Source organism: Pleurodeles waltl, chromosome 8 (assembly GCF_031143425.1).
Source record: "Pleurodeles waltl isolate 20211129_DDA chromosome 8, aPleWal1.hap1.20221129, whole genome shotgun sequence".
NCBI lineage: Eukaryota > Metazoa > Chordata > Amphibia > Caudata > Salamandridae > Pleurodeles > Pleurodeles waltl.
Genome location: NC_090447.1, coordinates 19,313,922 through 19,333,150, shown reverse-complemented (window position 1 = coordinate 19,333,150; position 19,229 = coordinate 19,313,922). Strand labels below are relative to the sequence as shown.

The 19,229-nt window shown below is 50.2% G+C and overlaps 1 protein-coding gene across 1 annotated transcript in view; it reads left to right on the top strand.

Moving 5' to 3' along the window:
- The window catches only part of LOC138249310 (vomeronasal type-2 receptor 26-like), a 179,521-nt gene that overhangs the window by 79,132 nt on the left and 81,160 nt on the right, over window positions 1-19,229 (top strand). The window contains exon 7 of the mRNA XM_069203268.1: window positions 2,690-2,715. Coding sequence (XP_069059369.1) covers window positions 2,690-2,715 — 26 coding nt within the window. The remainder of the gene's footprint in view (window positions 1-2,689; window positions 2,716-19,229) is intronic.

The following is a 19,229-nucleotide window of genomic DNA, read 5'->3' as shown; positions in this document are numbered from 1 at the left end:
AAGCTACCAAGAGGGTGAGCGGGGATTAACCAGGAGTGCTTCTCCTTTACCTTGACTACTGTGAGGGTCTATGATTGGACAGAGTGCAAACTGACTGCCAATCAGAGACTAAGGGCCAGATGTAGGAAAGGATTTGCGCCTCGCAAACGGCGAAAAACGCCGTTTGCGAGCCGCAAAAGCCTCTCTGCGATGCAGAAAGCATTTTGCGAGTCGGATCCGACTCGCAAAATGCATTTCCGACTCGCAAATAGGAAGGGGTGTTCCCTTCCTATTTGCGACTTGCAACGCTATGCAATTTCATTTGCGACCGCGAAAGCCTGGGTCAGGGCAGGCGTTAGGGGACCTGTGGGCCTATTTCCATAGTGGAACACCATGGAATAAGCCCACAGGTGCCCTCCCCAGGGACACCCCACCCACACTAGAGGGACAGAGGTGGATGGGGGACCCCCATCCCAGGTAAGTATAGGTAAGTACAGGCAAGTATTTTTTTATTTTTTTTAACTGCCATTGGGGGCCCTGAAGTGGGCCCCCCTACATGGCACTGGGTGCAGTGGCCATGCCCTGGGACCCCCGGTCCCCTGTGTTGGCCATTGGGGTGGTGGGCATGACTCCTATCTTTTCTAAGACAGGAGTCATGTGGTATGGATGGTTTTGCGCCAGAAAATGACGCTAAACTGGTTAGAGTCTTTTTTTTTATTTCTTTTTTTTACTCTAAGCTGCCAATGTCATTTTTTGGTGCAAAACCCCCTTCTTCCATACAGCCTGCCCCACCCAGCTAACACCATTTTTTTATGCTAGGCTTCCCTTTGCACCGGCTTGCACCATTCCATAAATATGGTGCCCGGCTGGTGCTCAGAAGTGGTACAAGCCGGTGCTGAACTTTTTGGTCCAAAACTGCGTTGGTGCAGTTTGCACCAAAAAGTATAAACCAGGGCCTATATCCCCAAAATGACCCAAATTACACTGGCATAATCTGAATTTCATCCACTGACTAACAGGTGTCTTCTTTAATCGTAGAATTATAGAATGGCCTTCTTGGCTGTCATGGCGAGTGTTTTGATGTCGCTTTTGCTGTGTCAAACCCTCAGCATCCTGCTGTGTTTGTGGACAAATAGCAGCGCTTGAGATGAGTCATCAAGGCTCTAGAGATGGCCTCCAGCCCGTGAACAACGCATGCGCGGGAGGGCGGGGTCTCAAACACTGACAACGTCATAGGTAACTCCCTGAAGTTTTTATAATATTCTTTTCACCTGCATCTGAAGTGTACTTTGTTAGCAAACAAACATGTAAACCCAGAGGCAAGAAGTACAAAATGTTTCTGAACATTCAGTGCCTGACCTTTCACAAAAACAATATTTTCGTGAGACATCTCATACGTCAGCCCTTGATCCATTTCAAGCGCACTGAAGCAGAAAGTGGCGCTTTGAAAAAAAAAACTCAATGTAAATACGAAATAGAAGTCCACAAAAGCAACATTCAGTGTATTTATATGAGAAATGCACAAATGGATACACAGGCCTCACGATAAACATTAAAAAACCTACAAAGAGCAGAATCTAGTACCAAGTAACATGTCGAGATCGTTTTTTGAGGCGATAGTGATTGTTAGGACACCAAGCCTCTGTTACTCAGGCTGACGCTGCACTGCAAACCTTGCACAACCTGCGGTATTTTGTGGCGCTCCGAGTCACCCGTCATCTCGCTGGAGAATCAGCCGCGTAAACCACTCTTTAGTTTATCTTCACAGACACCTGCAGGGTTACTTCAGCTTGGACGAGGTTATCAGCGGTGGCAAAGCCCTTTTATCTGCGGGCAGATGATAAGATTGCTTTTAAAACACACATCAAGCACATGAAGGGGCGGCATGCCTAAGAAACAAGAAACATGCTGCCAGGCGCCCAGAAATCTGAGAAAAACGTGGGATACTTCAGTTTGATATTATCTCCATCCAATATCTCCTCCCGAACCACTGAGGACGCTTTAGGGTTATGAGGGCTCAGGGTAATGCCTAATTTACCCTGATCCCAACACCCTAAGACTGATGGTCCTGACTTTGAAACATACAATTTACACTCTGCTTCTCTGGTTTTGAACACAAAACACAATTTTCTATAATCTAAAATGTCAATAGGTTCTCCAGTGAAACTCTTTGCAGAAATGGGGGCTCCAATTCACCTCTCAATTTATGTTCAAGTTTATCCAACCATACAGCTTGATTGATAATGGTATGTGGTGAACCAGAGTCCGCCATGATAGTAACTGACACTCCTCCTATGGACAGTTCACACACAGGTTTTTTTCTCGGCGTATATGAATATTCTGACTCAGATCTTATATTGAAAACACATATTCATGGCGTCGTCCTCTGAAACTGAAGATCCTGAGTCCGAAGTGCTCTCTAACAATTTTATGGCTTTCTCTTTTTTGCATACTTTGAAGAAATGTCCCACTATACCTCATCTCGAGCATTTCTGGTTACGGGCTGGACACATCTTGCCATTTGCATAATGACCTGTAAAACCGCATCTGTGACATTTTACTGTGGGGTTGTATTCTTCATTGTTTTTAATTTCTGTTTGTAAGACTTGTCTTGTAGCTTCAGATTGTCTTGTAGAGTTTTAATGTTTTTCTATCCCCCTTTAATTTTGTTAATCCGATCTTTAGCCTCGCTCTCCTTTTTTGTTTTCAGAAAGAACTGCTTTCGCACATCTGCCCGTAAGTTCTGCTTTTTCCACTACCTCTATAACTTCTGTTAACTATGCTTCTCCTTTAGCCCAAAGGCAGTCTTGAATAGTAGGATGTGCAGCGTGCATTCCAATTTGGTCCCTAATCATTTAATCTTGTAGGACTCCAACTCGACATGTCCGAGCTCTGTTTTTTAAAGCAGACACATAAGCCCTCATTATGACCCTGCTGCTCCTGGTGCCACTCCAGAACTCAGGCTCTGTGTGGATTACCGGGGACTCAATGGAGTCACCAAGACTGAGCGCACTCCGTTCCTCGAGCTGATGAGCGCATTGCCCGCATGGGATCTGCCAAATACCTAAGTACATTTGATCTTACCTCTGGGTATTGGCAGATTGCCCTAACTGAGGGGGCTAAGGAGAGATCTGCATTCTCCACACCAGATACTGGACTCTTAACAATTGGAATTTCAAGAAGGAATAATTGTCTCTGGATACTTCCATATCATCATTACTACTGCACATACAATTAATTGAGCCCTGAGGAAGTCATTGAGATTATCTTCTCTTAAAACGAAACACATGTTGGCTGTAATCTGTTTTACCAGTATATGAAATTCACACCTCATGAATAAATTGGATTTATGCTAACATTTCTCGGTCTACAGTGTACCTGATTGTTTGGAAGAGGACCCTATTGTATGCAAACTCGGACTTTTGAATCTTTATTGATTCACGAGTGCCTTGACATTTGTTGTCAATGCATCGCTCTCTTGTGGAAGAAGAGAAAGAACGCATGCCGACCTGACCTGAGGCGAAACACTGCATGGTCTCGCTTGCGAGTGAGAAATCGACGCATCGCTGGCCTTTTTCTATGCACGCTTGCCCGTGCCACTTTATTTTGACGCTACCCAGGTACTTTTGTGCAATAACAGCATTCTCACTGTTTTCTAAGGATTTAAGGGGTCATTATGACCCTGGCGGTGAGTGGTAATGTGGCGGCAATACCGCCAACAGGCTGACGGTACATACTGCCACATTATGAGATTGGTGGGTTGGCTGTAGCAAACCAGCCACTTCTCCTCTCATACCGCCATGGCTGTATCAGCCACCAGGCCAGAGATGTCAATCTCCAGCCCGGCGGCGGCATAGTACCGGCGGCGGCATTATGAGCTGGCCTACCGCCATGGTTTTCGTGGCGTTAGCAACACATCAAACAAACCATGGCGGTAGGCCCTACCGGGGACAGGGAATTCCTTCCCTGTCACTGGTAGATGGCTCTCCCACCCCCCCAACACACACCTGATGCTCCCACCTTCCAAACTCACCCCCTCACCCCCACATATATACTAACCCCCACCCTGACATTCAAATATACCCCCCACCCAACCCCAATCCAAAAACACACCTCCACCCCTGATCCAAACACCCCCACCCCAAACCAAACACACACACACCCCACCCCCTCTGATTCACATATACACACCCCCACCGATTCACAAACACACCCCCCACCCCCTTCGATTCACAAATATACACCCCCACCCCCATACAGGCACACACCTACAGACACGCACATACCACACAACTGCCCCTACCCCCCACAGCCACACATGCACACATCACCCTCCCTCCCTCCACCCCCACTACAGTCACAGTGCCCCTCACCCCACCCCCTCCCCACATACATGCACACAGACACCCACACGTACCACACATACATCCATTCACTTACACTGGCATACACGCTGTTAGAAATGGGGTTTCTGGTTGGCAGTCAGGTTACCTCCTGTCCAAGCAAAAGCCCTCACTCTAGTCAGGGTAAGTCACACACTATCCAAGATTATCCTGTGCCCACCCTCTGGTAGCTTGGCACGAGCAGTCAGGCTTAACTTAGAAGGCAATGTGTAAAGTATTTGTGCAATAAATCATACAATACCACCATATAGCACCACAAAAATACACCACACAGTGTTTAGAAAAATATATAATATTTATCAGGATAATTGTAGGTCAAAAAGAATAAAGTTGCAATGGAAAATTGTAGAAATATCACAGGGAAGTGATATAGAGTGTCTTAAGTCCTTTAGAATGCAATACAGTGTCTTTCAAGCACAAAGTACCTGGTTTCTGGTGGAAAATCTCCTCAGAGGGCCACAGGAGAAGAGATGCGTGGAAAAAGGGGTGTGTGCGTCGATTTCTCCTCAGCACACACAGACTTGCGTCGGTCTTTTCCACGCGGGGAAGTCGGGCGTCGTTTTCCGGCGCGCAGACAGTCTCTTTTTGTGGATCGCGGGGATTACCAGATGTCCCGGGTCTGTGCGTGGATTCTCCTGCTTGTTTTCCGGCTGCGCGTCGTTCTGCGGGGCTGCGCGTCGAAGTTTCGATCTCACGGTAGGCGTCGCGTCGATTTCTCCTTGGAAGTCGGGCGGCGTTGTCCTTGCGAGGCCGTGCGTCGAAAGTTTGGTCTCACGGCAGGCGTCGCGTCGATTTCTCCTTGGAAGTCGGGCGGCGTTGTCCTTGCGAGGCCGTGCGTCAAAGTTTCGCACTCACGGTGGGCGTCGCGTCGATTTCTCCTGGAAAGTCGAGCGCCTTTGTCCTTGCGAGGTTGTGCGTCGAAGTCTCGATCGCCCCGAGGGCGTCGCGTCGATCAGCGTCGGTGTGCGGCGTTTTTCTCGCCGCGAAACAAGCTGTGCGTCGAAAGTTTCGGCGCACGGAGCGTCCAAGTGAAAGGAAGAAGTCTTTTTGGTCCTGAGACTTCAAGGAACAGGAGGCAAGCTCTATTCAAGCCCTTGGAGAGCACTTTCACAGCCAGACAAGAGTTCAGCAAGGCAGCAGGGCAACAGCAAGACAGCAGTCCTTTGTAGAAAGCAGACAGGTGAGTCCTTTGAGCAGCCAGGCAGTTCTTCTTGGCAGGATGTAGTTTCTGGTTCCGGTTTCTTCTCCAGCAAGTGTCTGAGTGAATGCACAAGGAGCTGTCAACTAAACCTAGCCAGACGTGGATTGTAAGGCACAGAAGGATTTAAGTGCAAAGAAATGCTCACTTTCTAAAAGTGGCATTTCTAGAATAGTAATATTAAATCCGACTTCACCAGTCAGTAGGATTTTGTATTACCATTCTGGCCATACTAAATATGACCTCCCTGCTCCTTTCAGATCAGCAGCTGCCACTTCAACAGTGTATGAGGGCAGCCCCAATGTTAGCCTATGAAGGGAGCAGGTCTCCCAGTAGAGCAAAAACGAATTTAGGAGTTTTACACTACCAGGACATATAACTACACAGGTACATGTCCTATCTTTTACCTACACAGCACCCTGCTCTGGGGGATACCCAGGGCACACATTAAGGGTGACTTATATGCAGAAAAAGGGGAGTTCTAGGCTTGGCAAGTACTTTTAAATGCCAAGTCGAGGTGGCAGTGAAACTGCACACACAGGCCTAGCAATGGTAGGCCTGGGACAAGGAAAAGGGGCTACTTAAGTGGATGGCACAATCCGTGCTGCGGGTCCACTAGTAGCATTTAATCTATATGCCCTAGGCACCTGGAGTGCACATGACTGGGGACTTATAAGTAGATTAAATAGTTCAATCAGGTATGATCCAAAGTTATCATGTTTACAGAGAGAGAGCATATACACTTTATCACTGGTTAGCAGTGGTAAAGTGCGCAGAGTCTAAAAACCAGCAAAAACAGTATCCAAAAACGAGGAGGGAGGCAGGCAAAAAGTTAGGGGTGACTACCCTAAGGCTGTCAGGTCTAACATGTGTCCCCCCCAGCTGAAAGTGGGGAGAGCTACCCGACCTCCTGGGAGCTCTCATCGCTAAGGCGGAAGTACCTGGAGAGACCATCAGCATTGGCGTGGTCAACCCCTGGGCGATGTTCCACCGTAAAGTCCATCCCCTGTAGGGAAATGGACCACCTCAGAAGTTTTGGATTCTCACCCCTCATCTGCATGAGCCATCTGAGGGGCCTGTGGTCTGTCTGAACTAGGAAGTGAGTCCCAAACAGGTAGGGCCTCAGCTTCTTCAGCGCCCAGACCACAGCAAAAGCTTCTCTTTCAATAGCACTCCACCTCTGTTCCCGTGGTAATAGCCTTCTGCTAATAAAGACTACCGGTTGATCTTGGCCCTCCTCATTTAGCTGTGCTAGGACTGCCCCTATGCCATGCTCTGAAGCGTCTGTCTGCACGATAAATTCCTGGGAGTAGTCAGGGGCCTTGAGCACGGGGGCCGTGCACATGGCTTCCTTTAGGGCGTCAAAGGCTTTCTGACAAGCCTCTGTCCAATTCACCAACCTAGGTTGCTTCTTGGACGTGAGTTGTGTCAAGGGGGACACAATGGTACCATAGCCCTTGACAAACCTGCGGTAGTAGCCGGTGAGGCCTAAAAAGGCCCTCACCTCAGTCTGGGTTCGAGGTGGTTGCCAGGCCTTGATAGTTTCGATCTTGGCCTGGAGTGGCTGCACCTTGCCACCACCTACTAGGTGTCCCAAGTACACCACGGAACCCTGCCCAATCTGGCACTTACTAGCCTTGATGGTCAGGCCTGCCTGTTGCACGGCCTGAAGCACCTCCTTGAGGTGGAGCAGGTGTTCCTCCCAGCTGGAACTGTAGACAGCTATGTCATCCAGGTAGGCTGCACAGAAGGCATCCTTGCCAGCCAGGACCCCGTTAACCAACCGTTGGAAGGTAGCGGGGGCATTTTTCAATCCAAACGGCATCACCCGGAACTGGTAATGGCCGTCAGGGGTGGAAAAGGCGGACCTTTCCTTAGCCCCCTCAGTCAGGGCGATCTGCCAGTACCCTGAAGTAAGATCAAACGTACTCAGGAACTTGGCAGCGCCTAGCCTGTCCACGAGCTCATCAGCTCGGGGGATGGGGTGAGCATCAGTCCGTGTGACTGAGTTGAGACCCCGGTAGTCCACGCAGAACCGGAGTTCTGGCTTCGCGCCTGGGGCAGTAGCCTTGGGGACCAACACCACTGGGCTGGCCCAGGGACTACTGGACTTCTCAATAACCCCTAGCGTCAACATCTTGGAGACCTCCTCCTTGATGCTGGCCTTCACCTTATCTGACAACCTGTAAATTTTGTTTTTCACAGGGAGACTGTCACCGGTGTCAATATCATGAACACAGAGGTGGGTCAGTCCCGGAGTAAGGGAGAAGAGGGGGGAGAACTGCTCTAACAGCTCATAGCAGTCTCCTTTCTGGTTTAGAGTCAGGGAGTCAGACAGAATGACCCCGCTTACGGACCCATCACCTTCTTGGGCAGAGAGGAGGTCAGGGAGAGGTTCACTCTCCTCTTCCATTCCTTCATCTGTGACCAGTAGCATGTTGATCTCCGACCTCTCAAAATGAGCTTTTAGTCGGTTCACGTGGAGCACCCTTATGGGGTTCCTAGGGGTTTGGAGGTCCACTAGGTAAGTGGCCTCCCCTTTCCGCTCCTTTACTTCAAATGGGCCAGACCAGCGGTCCTGGAGAGCTCTGGGCTCTACTGGCTCCATTACCCACACTTTGTCTCCAGGTTGAAACTCTACCAGAGTGGCCTTCTGGTCATACCATTGTTTCATCACCTCTTGACTGGCCTCCAGGTTACTTTGGGCCTCTTTCCAGAAGCGGGTCATCTGATTGCGGAGGGCCAACATGTAGCTGACCACGTCCTGAGGGGGTGTCTTTGGAGAGTTCTCCAATCCCTCCTTGACAATGCTTAAGGGTCCCCTGACGGGGTACCCATAGAGAAGCTCAAAGGGACTGAACCCTACCCCCCTCTGGGGGACCTCTCTGTAAGCAAAGAGAAGGCATGGTAAGAGGACGTCCCATTTACGCCTCATGGCCTCAGGGAGGCCACCAATCATGCCTTTCAGGGTCTTGTTGAATCTCTCCACAAGCCCATTAGACTGGGGGTGATAGGGTGTGGTGAACTTGTAGGTTACACCACACGCATCCCACAGATGCTTCATGTACGCGGACATGAAGTTAGTGCCTCTGTCAGACACTATCTCCTTGGGGAATCCCACACGGGTAAATATCCCCATCAGGGTTCTGGCTACCACCGATGCAGTTACGGTCCTCAGAGGGATTGCCTCTGGGTACCGGGTGGCATGGTCCACCAAAACCAGGATAAACCTGTTGCCTAAGGCAGTTTTGGGGTCCAAGGGGCCAACAATGTCGACGCCCACCCTTTCAAAGGGGGTGCCAACGACAGGAAGTGGAATCAGGGGGGTTTTAACCCTCTTTCCTGCTTTACCACTAGCCTGGCAGGTAGGACAAGCCCTGCAGAACTTGTCTGAGTGTGTCCTCATTTTGGGCCAGTGAAAGTGGTTGACAAGCCTGTTGAAGGTCTTGTCTTGTCCCAAATGTCCTGCCAGGGGAATGTCGTGAGCCAGACCCAGTAGGAAGGCTCGGTAACATTGGGGGACCACCAGCACACGTGCTGCCCCAAAGACCGGAACCCTAGGCTCACTGTAGAGGAGATCATTCTCCCAATATAGGTGGTGATTGCCAGAGGCGTCACCTGCTGCCTGGTTTAAGGCTTGTTTCCTCAACCCTTCTAGAGTGGGACACTCTTTCTGCGCCTGGCAGAATTCCTCCCTGGTGGGTCCACCCTCAACTTGCCAGCCAGCAAGCTCCGGTAAGTCACCTAGGGTGGCAATGTCTTCCCCAGTTGGCTCGGGAGTCTCCTCCTCAGGAGCCCCGTCAGCCACTGTGGGAACTTCTGGGGCCGGTTTCCCGCGCCCCTCGTCCCTCCTCTTGGCAGCTCCCTGGGCCATCGTTCCAGGCTCCAGGTGCCCTTGACTTCCCTCTCGGTCAGCCATGGACCGGGTGGTCATGCAGACCCACTCAGGTAACCCTAACATCTCCAGGTGAGATCTGAGCTCTACTTCTTTCCAAGCAGTATGCTCTAGATCATTGCCTAACAGACAATCTACAGGCATGGCAGGACTCACAGCTACTTTCAGAGTACCAGAGACCCCCCCCCACTCAAAGGGAACCCGAGCCACCGGTAGGTGACTCTCGCGGTTGTCAGCGACTACGACCTGGTGGAATGTATTCGGGATTATCTGCTCTGTGGACACCAGCTGACTCTTGATAGTAGTCATACTGGCTCCTGTGTCACGCAGAGCCTCCACCTTCTGCCCATCAATGAGGACCCACTGCCGGTACTTGGAAGTATTTTTAGGCATGTGGACCTTGGACATCATTTCTCCTTCTCCCAGGGACACTAGGGAAATCTCTACCTGCTCCCCAAAGCTAGTGGGGTCCATCTCCCCCCCGAGTGCTACACTAGTCAACCCAGGCGCCTGTCCGGTAGTGGACGGTGCCCTCTTGGGGCACTGTGGATCGCCTTTGTAGTGACCATATTGGTAACACTCCATGCATTTGGGGCTAGATTTTCCTGACCTGTCAAATGTCCCTGGTTTCTTCCCAAATTTGGAAAAGGAAGGGTTGCCACCCCCTCCCTGGGAATTCTTTTGGGGGCCTTTAGAGAGTTCCTTATCTGTAAGTTTATCTCCCCCCTCTTTCTTCTGTTGGGAACCCTGACCACCTTTGTGGGAGTCCCCCCCAGGTACCTTTTTGGACACTCTGGTGCTAACCCAGAGGTCCGCCTCCTCAGCAAGCTTCCTGGGATCAGTCAGCTTACTATCCACTAGGTGCTGGCGCAAATCGGTATAAGTAACATTAAGCATATGCTCTCTCAGGATCAAGTCATATAAACCTTTATAATCTGCTACTTTGTTGCCCCGCACCCATCCATTCAGTGCCTTACTAGAGAAATCAAAGAAATCTACCCATGTTTGTGTGGTTTGTTTGGTGCTGTCCCTGAACCTCTGACGGTATCCCTCAGGGGTCAGCCCAAACTTGGCAAGTAAAGTGGCTTTCTGGAGTGGGTATGTGTTTTGATCCGGTGGATCCAATGTGAGAAGTGTGTCCCTCCCCAATGGCGGCACATAACCCCACATAGCTACCCCCCATTGCCCTTCAGGAACCTCATGAGCCCTTAGTGCAACTTCATAAGCAGCTAACCATTTATCTATGTCATCTCCCACCACAAAACTGGGCACCACATTTTTGGGTATACGAACCTTCTTTTCTCCAGCAGGTCCTGTCTGTATGCTGCCACCATTATTGCTGGATTCAGACTGTCTTGCCTTGATCTCCAGCTCCTTGAGACTCAGTTCATGAGCCAACAATAGTTTCTTTTCAGCCAACGCTCTTTCAGCTTCCACTTGTTTGGCTGTTCTTTCAGCTTCAATCTGTTTGGCTGCTCTTTCAGCCTCAGCTTGTTTGGCTTCTCTTTCTGCCCTCTTCTCCTCCTGTTGTGCCTCAATTTTCAGTTTTGCCATTTGCAATTGGAACTCCCTTTCTTCTCTCCTTTCCTCTGCGGTCAGGCTTTGCATGGAGACACTGCTCCCTGGTCTGGAAGGGTGCACAATTGCAGTGGTAACACCATCCATAGATAGTGGAAATCCTTCTGAGGGGCCATTTTCTGGCTCCTCTTCCTCATCATCCTCTAAATGGGCTTCTGCCCAGGCCCTCAGCGCCACTTGAAAGTCCTCCTTTCTGGAGGCCCCTTGGGTGGGTACCCTTAATGCCCTGCAGAATCCTCTTAGTTGTTTGACCGTGTATGTATCCAACTGGACTAGGTCAAAGTCCCCTGTCTGAGACCCAGTCAGAGACATGTTGAGTGAGGATTTAGTTTTTGAAAATTGTCAGGAAAAAAAAAACGGATTTTCAAAAAGAGATAAAAACCAAGTTGACCTTCAACTGTGGGTATGTAGTGGAATACTTAGCTACTGTATGTCACTGCACAAATACAAGTCCTATCCTCACCGCTGATCACCAATGTTAGAAATGGGGTTTCTGGTTGGCAGTCAGGTTACCTCCTGTCCAAGCAAAAGCCCTCACTCTAGTCAGGGTAAGTCACACACTATCCAAGATTATCCTGTGCCCACCCTCTGGTAGCTTGGCACGAGCAGTCAGGCTTAACTTAGAAGGCAATGTGTAAAGTATTTGTGCAATAAATCATACAATACCACCATATAGCACCACAAAAATACACCACACAGTGTTTAGAAAAATATATAATATTTATCAGGATAATTGTAGGTCAAAAAGAATAAAGTTGCAATGGAAAATTGTAGAAATATCACAGGGAAGTGATATAGAGTGTCTTAAGTCCTTTAGAATGCAATACAGTGTCTTTCAAGCACAAAGTACCTGGTTTCTGGTGGAAAATCTCCTCAGAGGGCCACAGGAGAAGAGATGCGTGGAAAAAGGGGTGTGTGCGTCGATTTCTCCTCAGCACACACAGACTTGCGTCGGTCTTTTCCACGCGGGGAAGTCGGGCGTCGTTTTCCGGCGCGCAGACAGTCTCTTTTTGTGGATCGCGGGGATTACCAGATGTCCCGGGTCTGTGCGTGGATTCTCCTGCTTGTTTTCCGGCTGCGCGTCGTTCTGCGGGGCTGCGCGTCGAAGTTTCGATCTCACGGTAGGCGTCGCGTCGATTTCTCCTTGGAAGTCGGGCGGCGTTGTCCTTGCGAGGCCGTGCGTCGAAAGTTTGGTCTCACGGCAGGCGTCGCGTCGATTTCTCCTTGGAAGTCGGGCGGCGTTGTCCTTGCGAGGCCGTGCGTCAAAGTTTCGCACTCACGGTGGGCGTCGCGTCGATTTCTCCTGGAAAGTCGAGCGGCTTTGTCCTTGCGAGGTTGTGCGTCGAAGTCTCGATCGCCCCGAGGGCGTCGCGTCGATCAGCGTCGGTGTGCGGCGTTTTTCTCGCCGCGAAACAAGCTGTGCGTCGAAAGTTTCGGCGCACGGAGCGTCCAAGTGAAAGGAAGAAGTCTTTTTGGTCCTGAGACTTCAAGGAACAGGAGGCAAGCTCTATTCAAGCCCTTGGAGAGCACTTTCACAGCCAGACAAGAGTTCAGCAAGGCAGCAGGGCAACAGCAAGACAGCAGTCCTTTGTAGAAAGCAGACAGGTGAGTCCTTTGAGCAGCCAGGCAGTTCTTCTTGGCAGGATGTAGTTTCTGGTTCCGGTTTCTTCTCCAGCAAGTGTCTGAGTGAATGCACAAGGAGCTGTCAACTAAACCTAGCCAGACGTGGATTGTAAGGCACAGAAGGATTTAAGTGCAAAGAAATGCTCACTTTCTAAAAGTGGCATTTCTAGAATAGTAATATTAAATCCGACTTCACCAGTCAGTAGGATTTTGTATTACCATTCTGGCCATACTAAATATGACCTCCCTGCTCCTTTCAGATCAGCAGCTGCCACTTCAACAGTGTATGAGGGCAGCCCCAATGTTAGCCTATGAAGGGAGCAGGTCTCCCAGTAGTGCAAAAACGAATTTAGGAGTTTTACACTACCAGGACATATAACTACACAGGTACATGTCCTATCTTTTACCTACACAGCACCCTGCTCTGGGGGATACCCAGGGCACACATTAAGGGTGACTTATATGCAGAAAAAGGGGAGTTCTAGGCTTGGCAAGTACTTTTAAATGCCAAGTCGAGGTGGCAGTGAAACTGCACACACAGGCCTAGCAATGGTAGGCCTGGGACAAGGAAAAGGGGCTACTTAAGTGGATGGCACAATCCGTGCTGCGGGTCCACTAGTAGCATTTAATCTATATGCCCTAGGCACCTGGAGTGCACATGACTGGGGACTTATAAGTAGATTAAATAGTTCAATCAGGTATGATCCAAAGTTATCATGTTTACAGAGAGAGAGCATATACACTTTATCACTGGTTAGCAGTGGTAAAGTGCGCAGAGTCTAAAAACCAGCAAAAACAGTATCCAAAAACGAGGAGGGAGGCAGGCAAAAAGTTAGGGGTGACTACCCTAAGGCTGTCAGGTCTAACACACGCATTCACTCAACACTGGCATACATCAATCAATCAATCAATCAAAGAATTTATAAAGCGCACTATGTACCCGTCAGGGTTTCGAGGCGCTGGGGGGGGGAAAGGGGTGGGGGACGGGGAGCTGTTAGCGGTCGAAGAGCCAGGTCTTGAGGAGTCTCCTGAAGGTGAGGAGGTCCTGGGTCTGGTGTAGTGAGGTGGGGAGAGAGTTCCAGGTTTTGGCGGAGAGGAAGGAGAAGGATCTGCCGCCGGAGGTCTTGCGCTGGATTCTGGGGACGATGGCGAGGGCGAGATTGGCAGAGCGGAGTTGACGTGTGGGGGCGTAAAAGTTGAGTCTGGAGTTGAGGTAGGTAGGTCCGGTATTGTGCAGAGCCGTGTGAGCGTGGGTGAGGAGTTTAAAGGTGATCCTCTTGTCCACGTGGAGCCAGTGGAGGTCCTTCAGGTGAGGGGAGATGTGACATCGGCGGGGTATGTCGAGGATCAGGCGGGCGGAAGCATTTTGGATGCGCTGGAGTCGTTTGATGTCTTTTGTTGGGATGCCTGTGTAGAGTGCGTTGCTGTAGTCAAGTTTGCTACTGACGAGGGCTTGGGTCACCGTCTTTTTGGTTCCTGTTGGGATCCACTTGAAAATTCTGCGGAGCATTCGAAGGGTGTTGAAACAGGAAGAGGAGACGGCGCTGACCTGCTTGGACATGGTGAGGGCGGAGTCCAGGATGAAGCCGAGGTTTCTTGCGTGGCTGGCTGGGGCGGGTGGGGGTCCGAAGTCAGTGGGCCACCAAAAGTCGTTCCAGGCCGAGGGGGTGCGCCCGAGGATGAGGACTTCCGTCTTGTCGGAGTTGAGCTTCAGGCGGCTGTTGTTCATCCACTCAGCGATGGATTTTAGTCCCTTGTGGAGGTTGGCTTTGGCGGTGAGTGGGTCTTTGGTCAGGGAGAGGACGAGCTGGGTGTCGTCGGCGTAGGAGATGATGCTGAGGTGATGTTGGCGGGCCAGTTTAGCGAGGGGGGCCATGTAGACGTTGAACAATGTAGGGCTGAGGGAGGAGCCTTGGGGGACACCGCAGATGAGGTTGGTGGCTTTGGAGCGGAAAGAGGAGAGTCGGACTCTCTGGGTTCTGTCGGAGAGGAAGGATGAGATCCAGTTGAGAGCTTTGTCTTGGATGCCGGCTTCATGGAGGCGGGTCAGTAGGGTGCGGTGGCAGACTGTGTCAAAGGCGGCTGATAGGTCGAGGAGGATGAGGGCTGAGGTTTTGCCGTTGTCCATTTGATGTCTGATGTCATCTGTGGCGGCGAGGAGTGCAGTCTCGGTGCTGTGGTTTCGTCTGAATCCAGATTGAGAGGGGTCTAGGATGGCGTTGTCTTCGAGGAAGTGGGCGAGCTGTGTGTTGACGATCTTCTCGATGACTTTTGCTGGAAAAGGGAGGAGAGAGATCGGTCGGAAGTTTTTGAGATCGTTGGGGTCAGCCTTGGGTTTCTTGAGGAGGGGTTGGATTTCTGCGTGTTTCCAGCTGTCCGGGAAGGTGGCGGAGTTGAAGGAGAGGTTGATGATCTTGCGGAGTTTGGGGGCGATGGTGGCGTTGGCTTTGTTGAACACGTGATGTGGGCACGGGTCCGTGGGGGAGCCTGAGTGGATGGTGTTCATGGTTGTTATGGTTTCGGCGTCGTTCACGTGGGTCCAGGCGGTGAGGCGGCAGGCGTGGGCGGAGACATCAGGGGTGGGGTCTGGCGGAGGTGTGGCGTTGAAGCTGTCGTGGATGGCTGCGATTTTCTGGTGGAAGAAGGTGGAGAAGTCGTCGCAGAGTTTCTGGGAGGGCGGGACGTCGTTGATGTTGGCGTTGGGATTTGAGAGTTCCTTTACGATGCCGAAGAGTTCTTTGCAGTCGTGGGCGTTGTTGAGGCGTTCAGTGAAGTGGGCGCGCTTGGCGACGCGGATCCGTTGGTGGTGTTCACGGTTGGCGTCTTTGAGGGTGGCGAGGTTGTCGGGTGTGCGCTCTAAGATCCATTTCTTCTTGAGCTTCTGGCAGAGGCTTTTGGAGGCGGTCAGTTCGTCTGTGAACCAGGCTGGTTTCTTCTTTCCTTGGTTGGCGGTGGGTTTTTTGAGTGGGGCTAGGGTGTTGGCGCAGTCGAGGATCCATTGATGGAGGTTGATGGCGGCAGTGCTCGGGTCGGTTGAGTCGGGTGGTGGGTTTTTGACGAGGGTGCTGGTTAGTTGGTCTTCGGTGACTTTTCCCCAGCGGCGGTGAGGAGGTAGAGGGATGCGGTGGTTTTCGGTGATTTTCTTATAGGAAAAGTGGACGCAGTGATGGTCGGTCCAGTGGACATGCATTCAAACATGCATACTTTCAGACATACTCACATACATTCTTACTCATTCACACTGACATGCAGACACGCACTCACTTCACCATTCATACATACATACAACCACGCAAACAACACAACACACACAGACGCAATCACACACACATTCACACACGCACTCACACACTCAGACACACACACACAATACACACCGCCCTCCCGCCCCCTCCCCTGTCAGACGCCCGACTTACCTTGTCCGGTGTGGAGGTCGTCCATCAATCAATCAAACAAATTTGTAGAGCGCACTACTCACCCGTGAGGGTCTCAAGGCGCTGGGGGAGGGGAGCATCACGGAACAGGAAGGGGCGCTGCTACCCCCAGCAGTGCCTCACCAGCAGAACACCACCAGGCCGTGTTTATGATCAAAATATGGCTGGCGGTGTTCTACTGATGGGGCGGTGCTGGTGTTAGCAGGGTCAGCTTACCACCGTCAGCCAGCATGAACACTGCCAGATTTCCACGCTTATTGTGGCAGAAGTCAGGCAGTGCTCATAAAATGGCAGACGGATGGTAGCTGCTGTGGCGGTATGTTGGCACCCATCACGGCAGCGGTAGGCGGTTTTTACCGCCAATGTCCTATTGACCGCCTAAAACTCTCATTCTTTTTAAAATTCATATCTTGACTTGTGTATGTTGGATTTTTGTTGTTTTGGTCTTGTTATGTTTAGATAAATATTACCTATTTTTCTAAACCTGTGTTGTGTCATTTTGTAGCTTTTTCACTGAGTTACTGTGTGTGTTGGTACAAATACTTTACACATAACTTCTGAAGTTAAGCCTGCCTGCTCGAGCCAAGCTACCAAGGGGGTGAGTGGGGGTTAACTGAGGGTGATACTCCTTTACCCTGACTAGAATGAAGGTCCTTACTTGGACAGGGAGTAAACTGACTGCCAAACAAAGACCCCATTTCTAACAGGGAGACTGTGCATACTGGGGAGGTGAGACTGGACATGTGTACTGTAAGATAGCCTCACCAATATACATGCACTACTCTGTCTGACTGTGCTACACTTTTGTCACAGCTAGGTAGGGATGGCACAGAACAGCCTATTGGGGTACTACATCCTTCATGTCATGTAGACCTGGGGGAAGATGTAGCACATCAGGAGGGAGTCTGATGCAACATTGTCTCACAGTGCCACATGTATAAGTTAGAGGATATCAAACAGGGACCTGACAAGGGAAAGTAAGAAATACTTATCCACCACAAATGACAGGAGTCATGGAAGGTCCCAGACCAAAGTGAGTGGGCCTAGTGATGTGGCAAACATAGGTAGGTACTAAGCACTATTTCCAGCATAACTTCCATGGGGGCTGATACCTGACCCATAGCTCTCAATTACAAACCAGCATGTAGCTCCATTGGATATAGTCACGCCTAATCTATGTGTCATAGGCACATGAGAGTGAATGTATGATCTGGGTAGCATCACTTTGTGGCACTAACCTGTGTCCCAGGACCCAAAAGTGGGTAACCAGAGGAGGCATGTATACATACAATGGTATGGGCATGAGTCACATGAGTCTTAATGCCCAATTCACATTAAGGAATTGCTTCATACATGTGCTTTAGAAATCGCAAATAAGGATTCCTTATTTGCGATTTCTTATTTAGAGAGTCGCAATTTGCGGCTCTCTAAACAGGGTCACAATTTTAAGGAATCGCTAATTTAGCGATTCCTTAAATTTGCATTCAGAATGCCTTTGATACAATCTGAAAGGGCTTTTTACATTTGCAAACGATCATTCGCACCGTTTGCAAATGCAAAAAGCTTTGATACATCTGGCCCTCAGTTCTGTATACTTGGGAGTCTAGAACAACAATCGCTCCACCCTTATCTGCTGGTTTAATAACAATAGACTGATCTTGCCGTAATGCTTTTAAGGCTACTCTCTCTCTTGTAGTGATATTGGCAAAGGCACGTTTGGGGCGTAATTGATGTACGTCCATCACAATTGCTTTCTCAAAGGCAAGTAATTCACAAGGCATTGATGCAGGAGGACGATCAAAGGAAGACATGAACTGATGTGATTAAACTTTTACTCCTCCTTCCTTGTATATGTTCAATAGTCAATGAACATTGGTGGTCATTACAACCCTGGCGGTCGGTGTTAAAGCGGCGGTAAGACCGCTAACAGGCCAGCGGTAAAAACTTTGCAATTATGACCGCGGCGGAAACTGCCAACAAAGACAGCCACTTTAACACTCCGACCGCCACGGCGGTAGAAACCAAACAGCGCGGCGGTCACCGCCAACAGACAGGCGGAAGACAAAGTACCGCCCACAGAATCACAACCTACCAATCTGCCATCTTTTCCGGGGAGGATTCACCGTGGATAAAAACATGGCAGAAACAGGATTCCGAAGGGAAAACGCTCACCTCTACACACCCCACGAGGAACTAGGACACCATGGATCTGGAACTCCAAATCCTCCCTGTGATAGTTTTCCTGCTCCTCTACCAGGAGCACGAACGCCGGCGGTGAAGACCAAGGTGAGTACTGCATCTACGACACAGGGGAGGGGGAGGGAAAAAACAGGGGCACACACACGCAACACGCAACACCGCCACCCCCACCCTCACCCACTACAACACACCCACTAATACATATTGATACATCACAGTTACACCCCCAACCCCCCCGGAAGAATGCAAAGACAAAAGGAAATGAGTGTAACCATTGTAATATATTAAAAGCAAGTAGGCAAAAATATATATATACACAATTAACAAAATATACACCAAGCATAGTAGTCCAGATCGTGCTCCAATTAAGTCCGTGGAACACTGGGCCCACACAGTAAACACACCACACAAGAACCCCGACCATGATGAAGAAAACACTGCAGGGGCATCAGAGAGCAAGAAAATAGGCACCTCCAGGGGAGGGAAAGGGGGGGCACCTCAGCCGGTTGAGTGAACGATGCCAAATCCACGAGAGGGCCACATGCCCACTGTTCAATCCTGGGGAGTGCTAAGCCACAGTCTCTCAAGTCTATACAGTGGGTAGGTTGCCCACTGTTCAATCCTGGGGAGTGCAAAGCCACAGTCTCTCAAGTCTATACAGTGGGTGGGTTGCCCACTGTTCAGTCTTGGGGAGTGCAAAGCCACAGTCTCTCAAGTCTATACAGTAAGTGGGTTGCCCACTGTTCAATCCTGGGGAGTGCAAAGCCACAGTCTCTCCAGTCTCTACAGTGGGTGGGTTGCCTACTGCTCAATCCTGGGGAGTGCAAAGCCACAGTCTCTCAATTCTCTACAGTGGGTGGGTTGCCCACTGTTCAATCCTGGGGAGTGCAAAGCCACAGTCTCTCAAGTGGATAACAGTC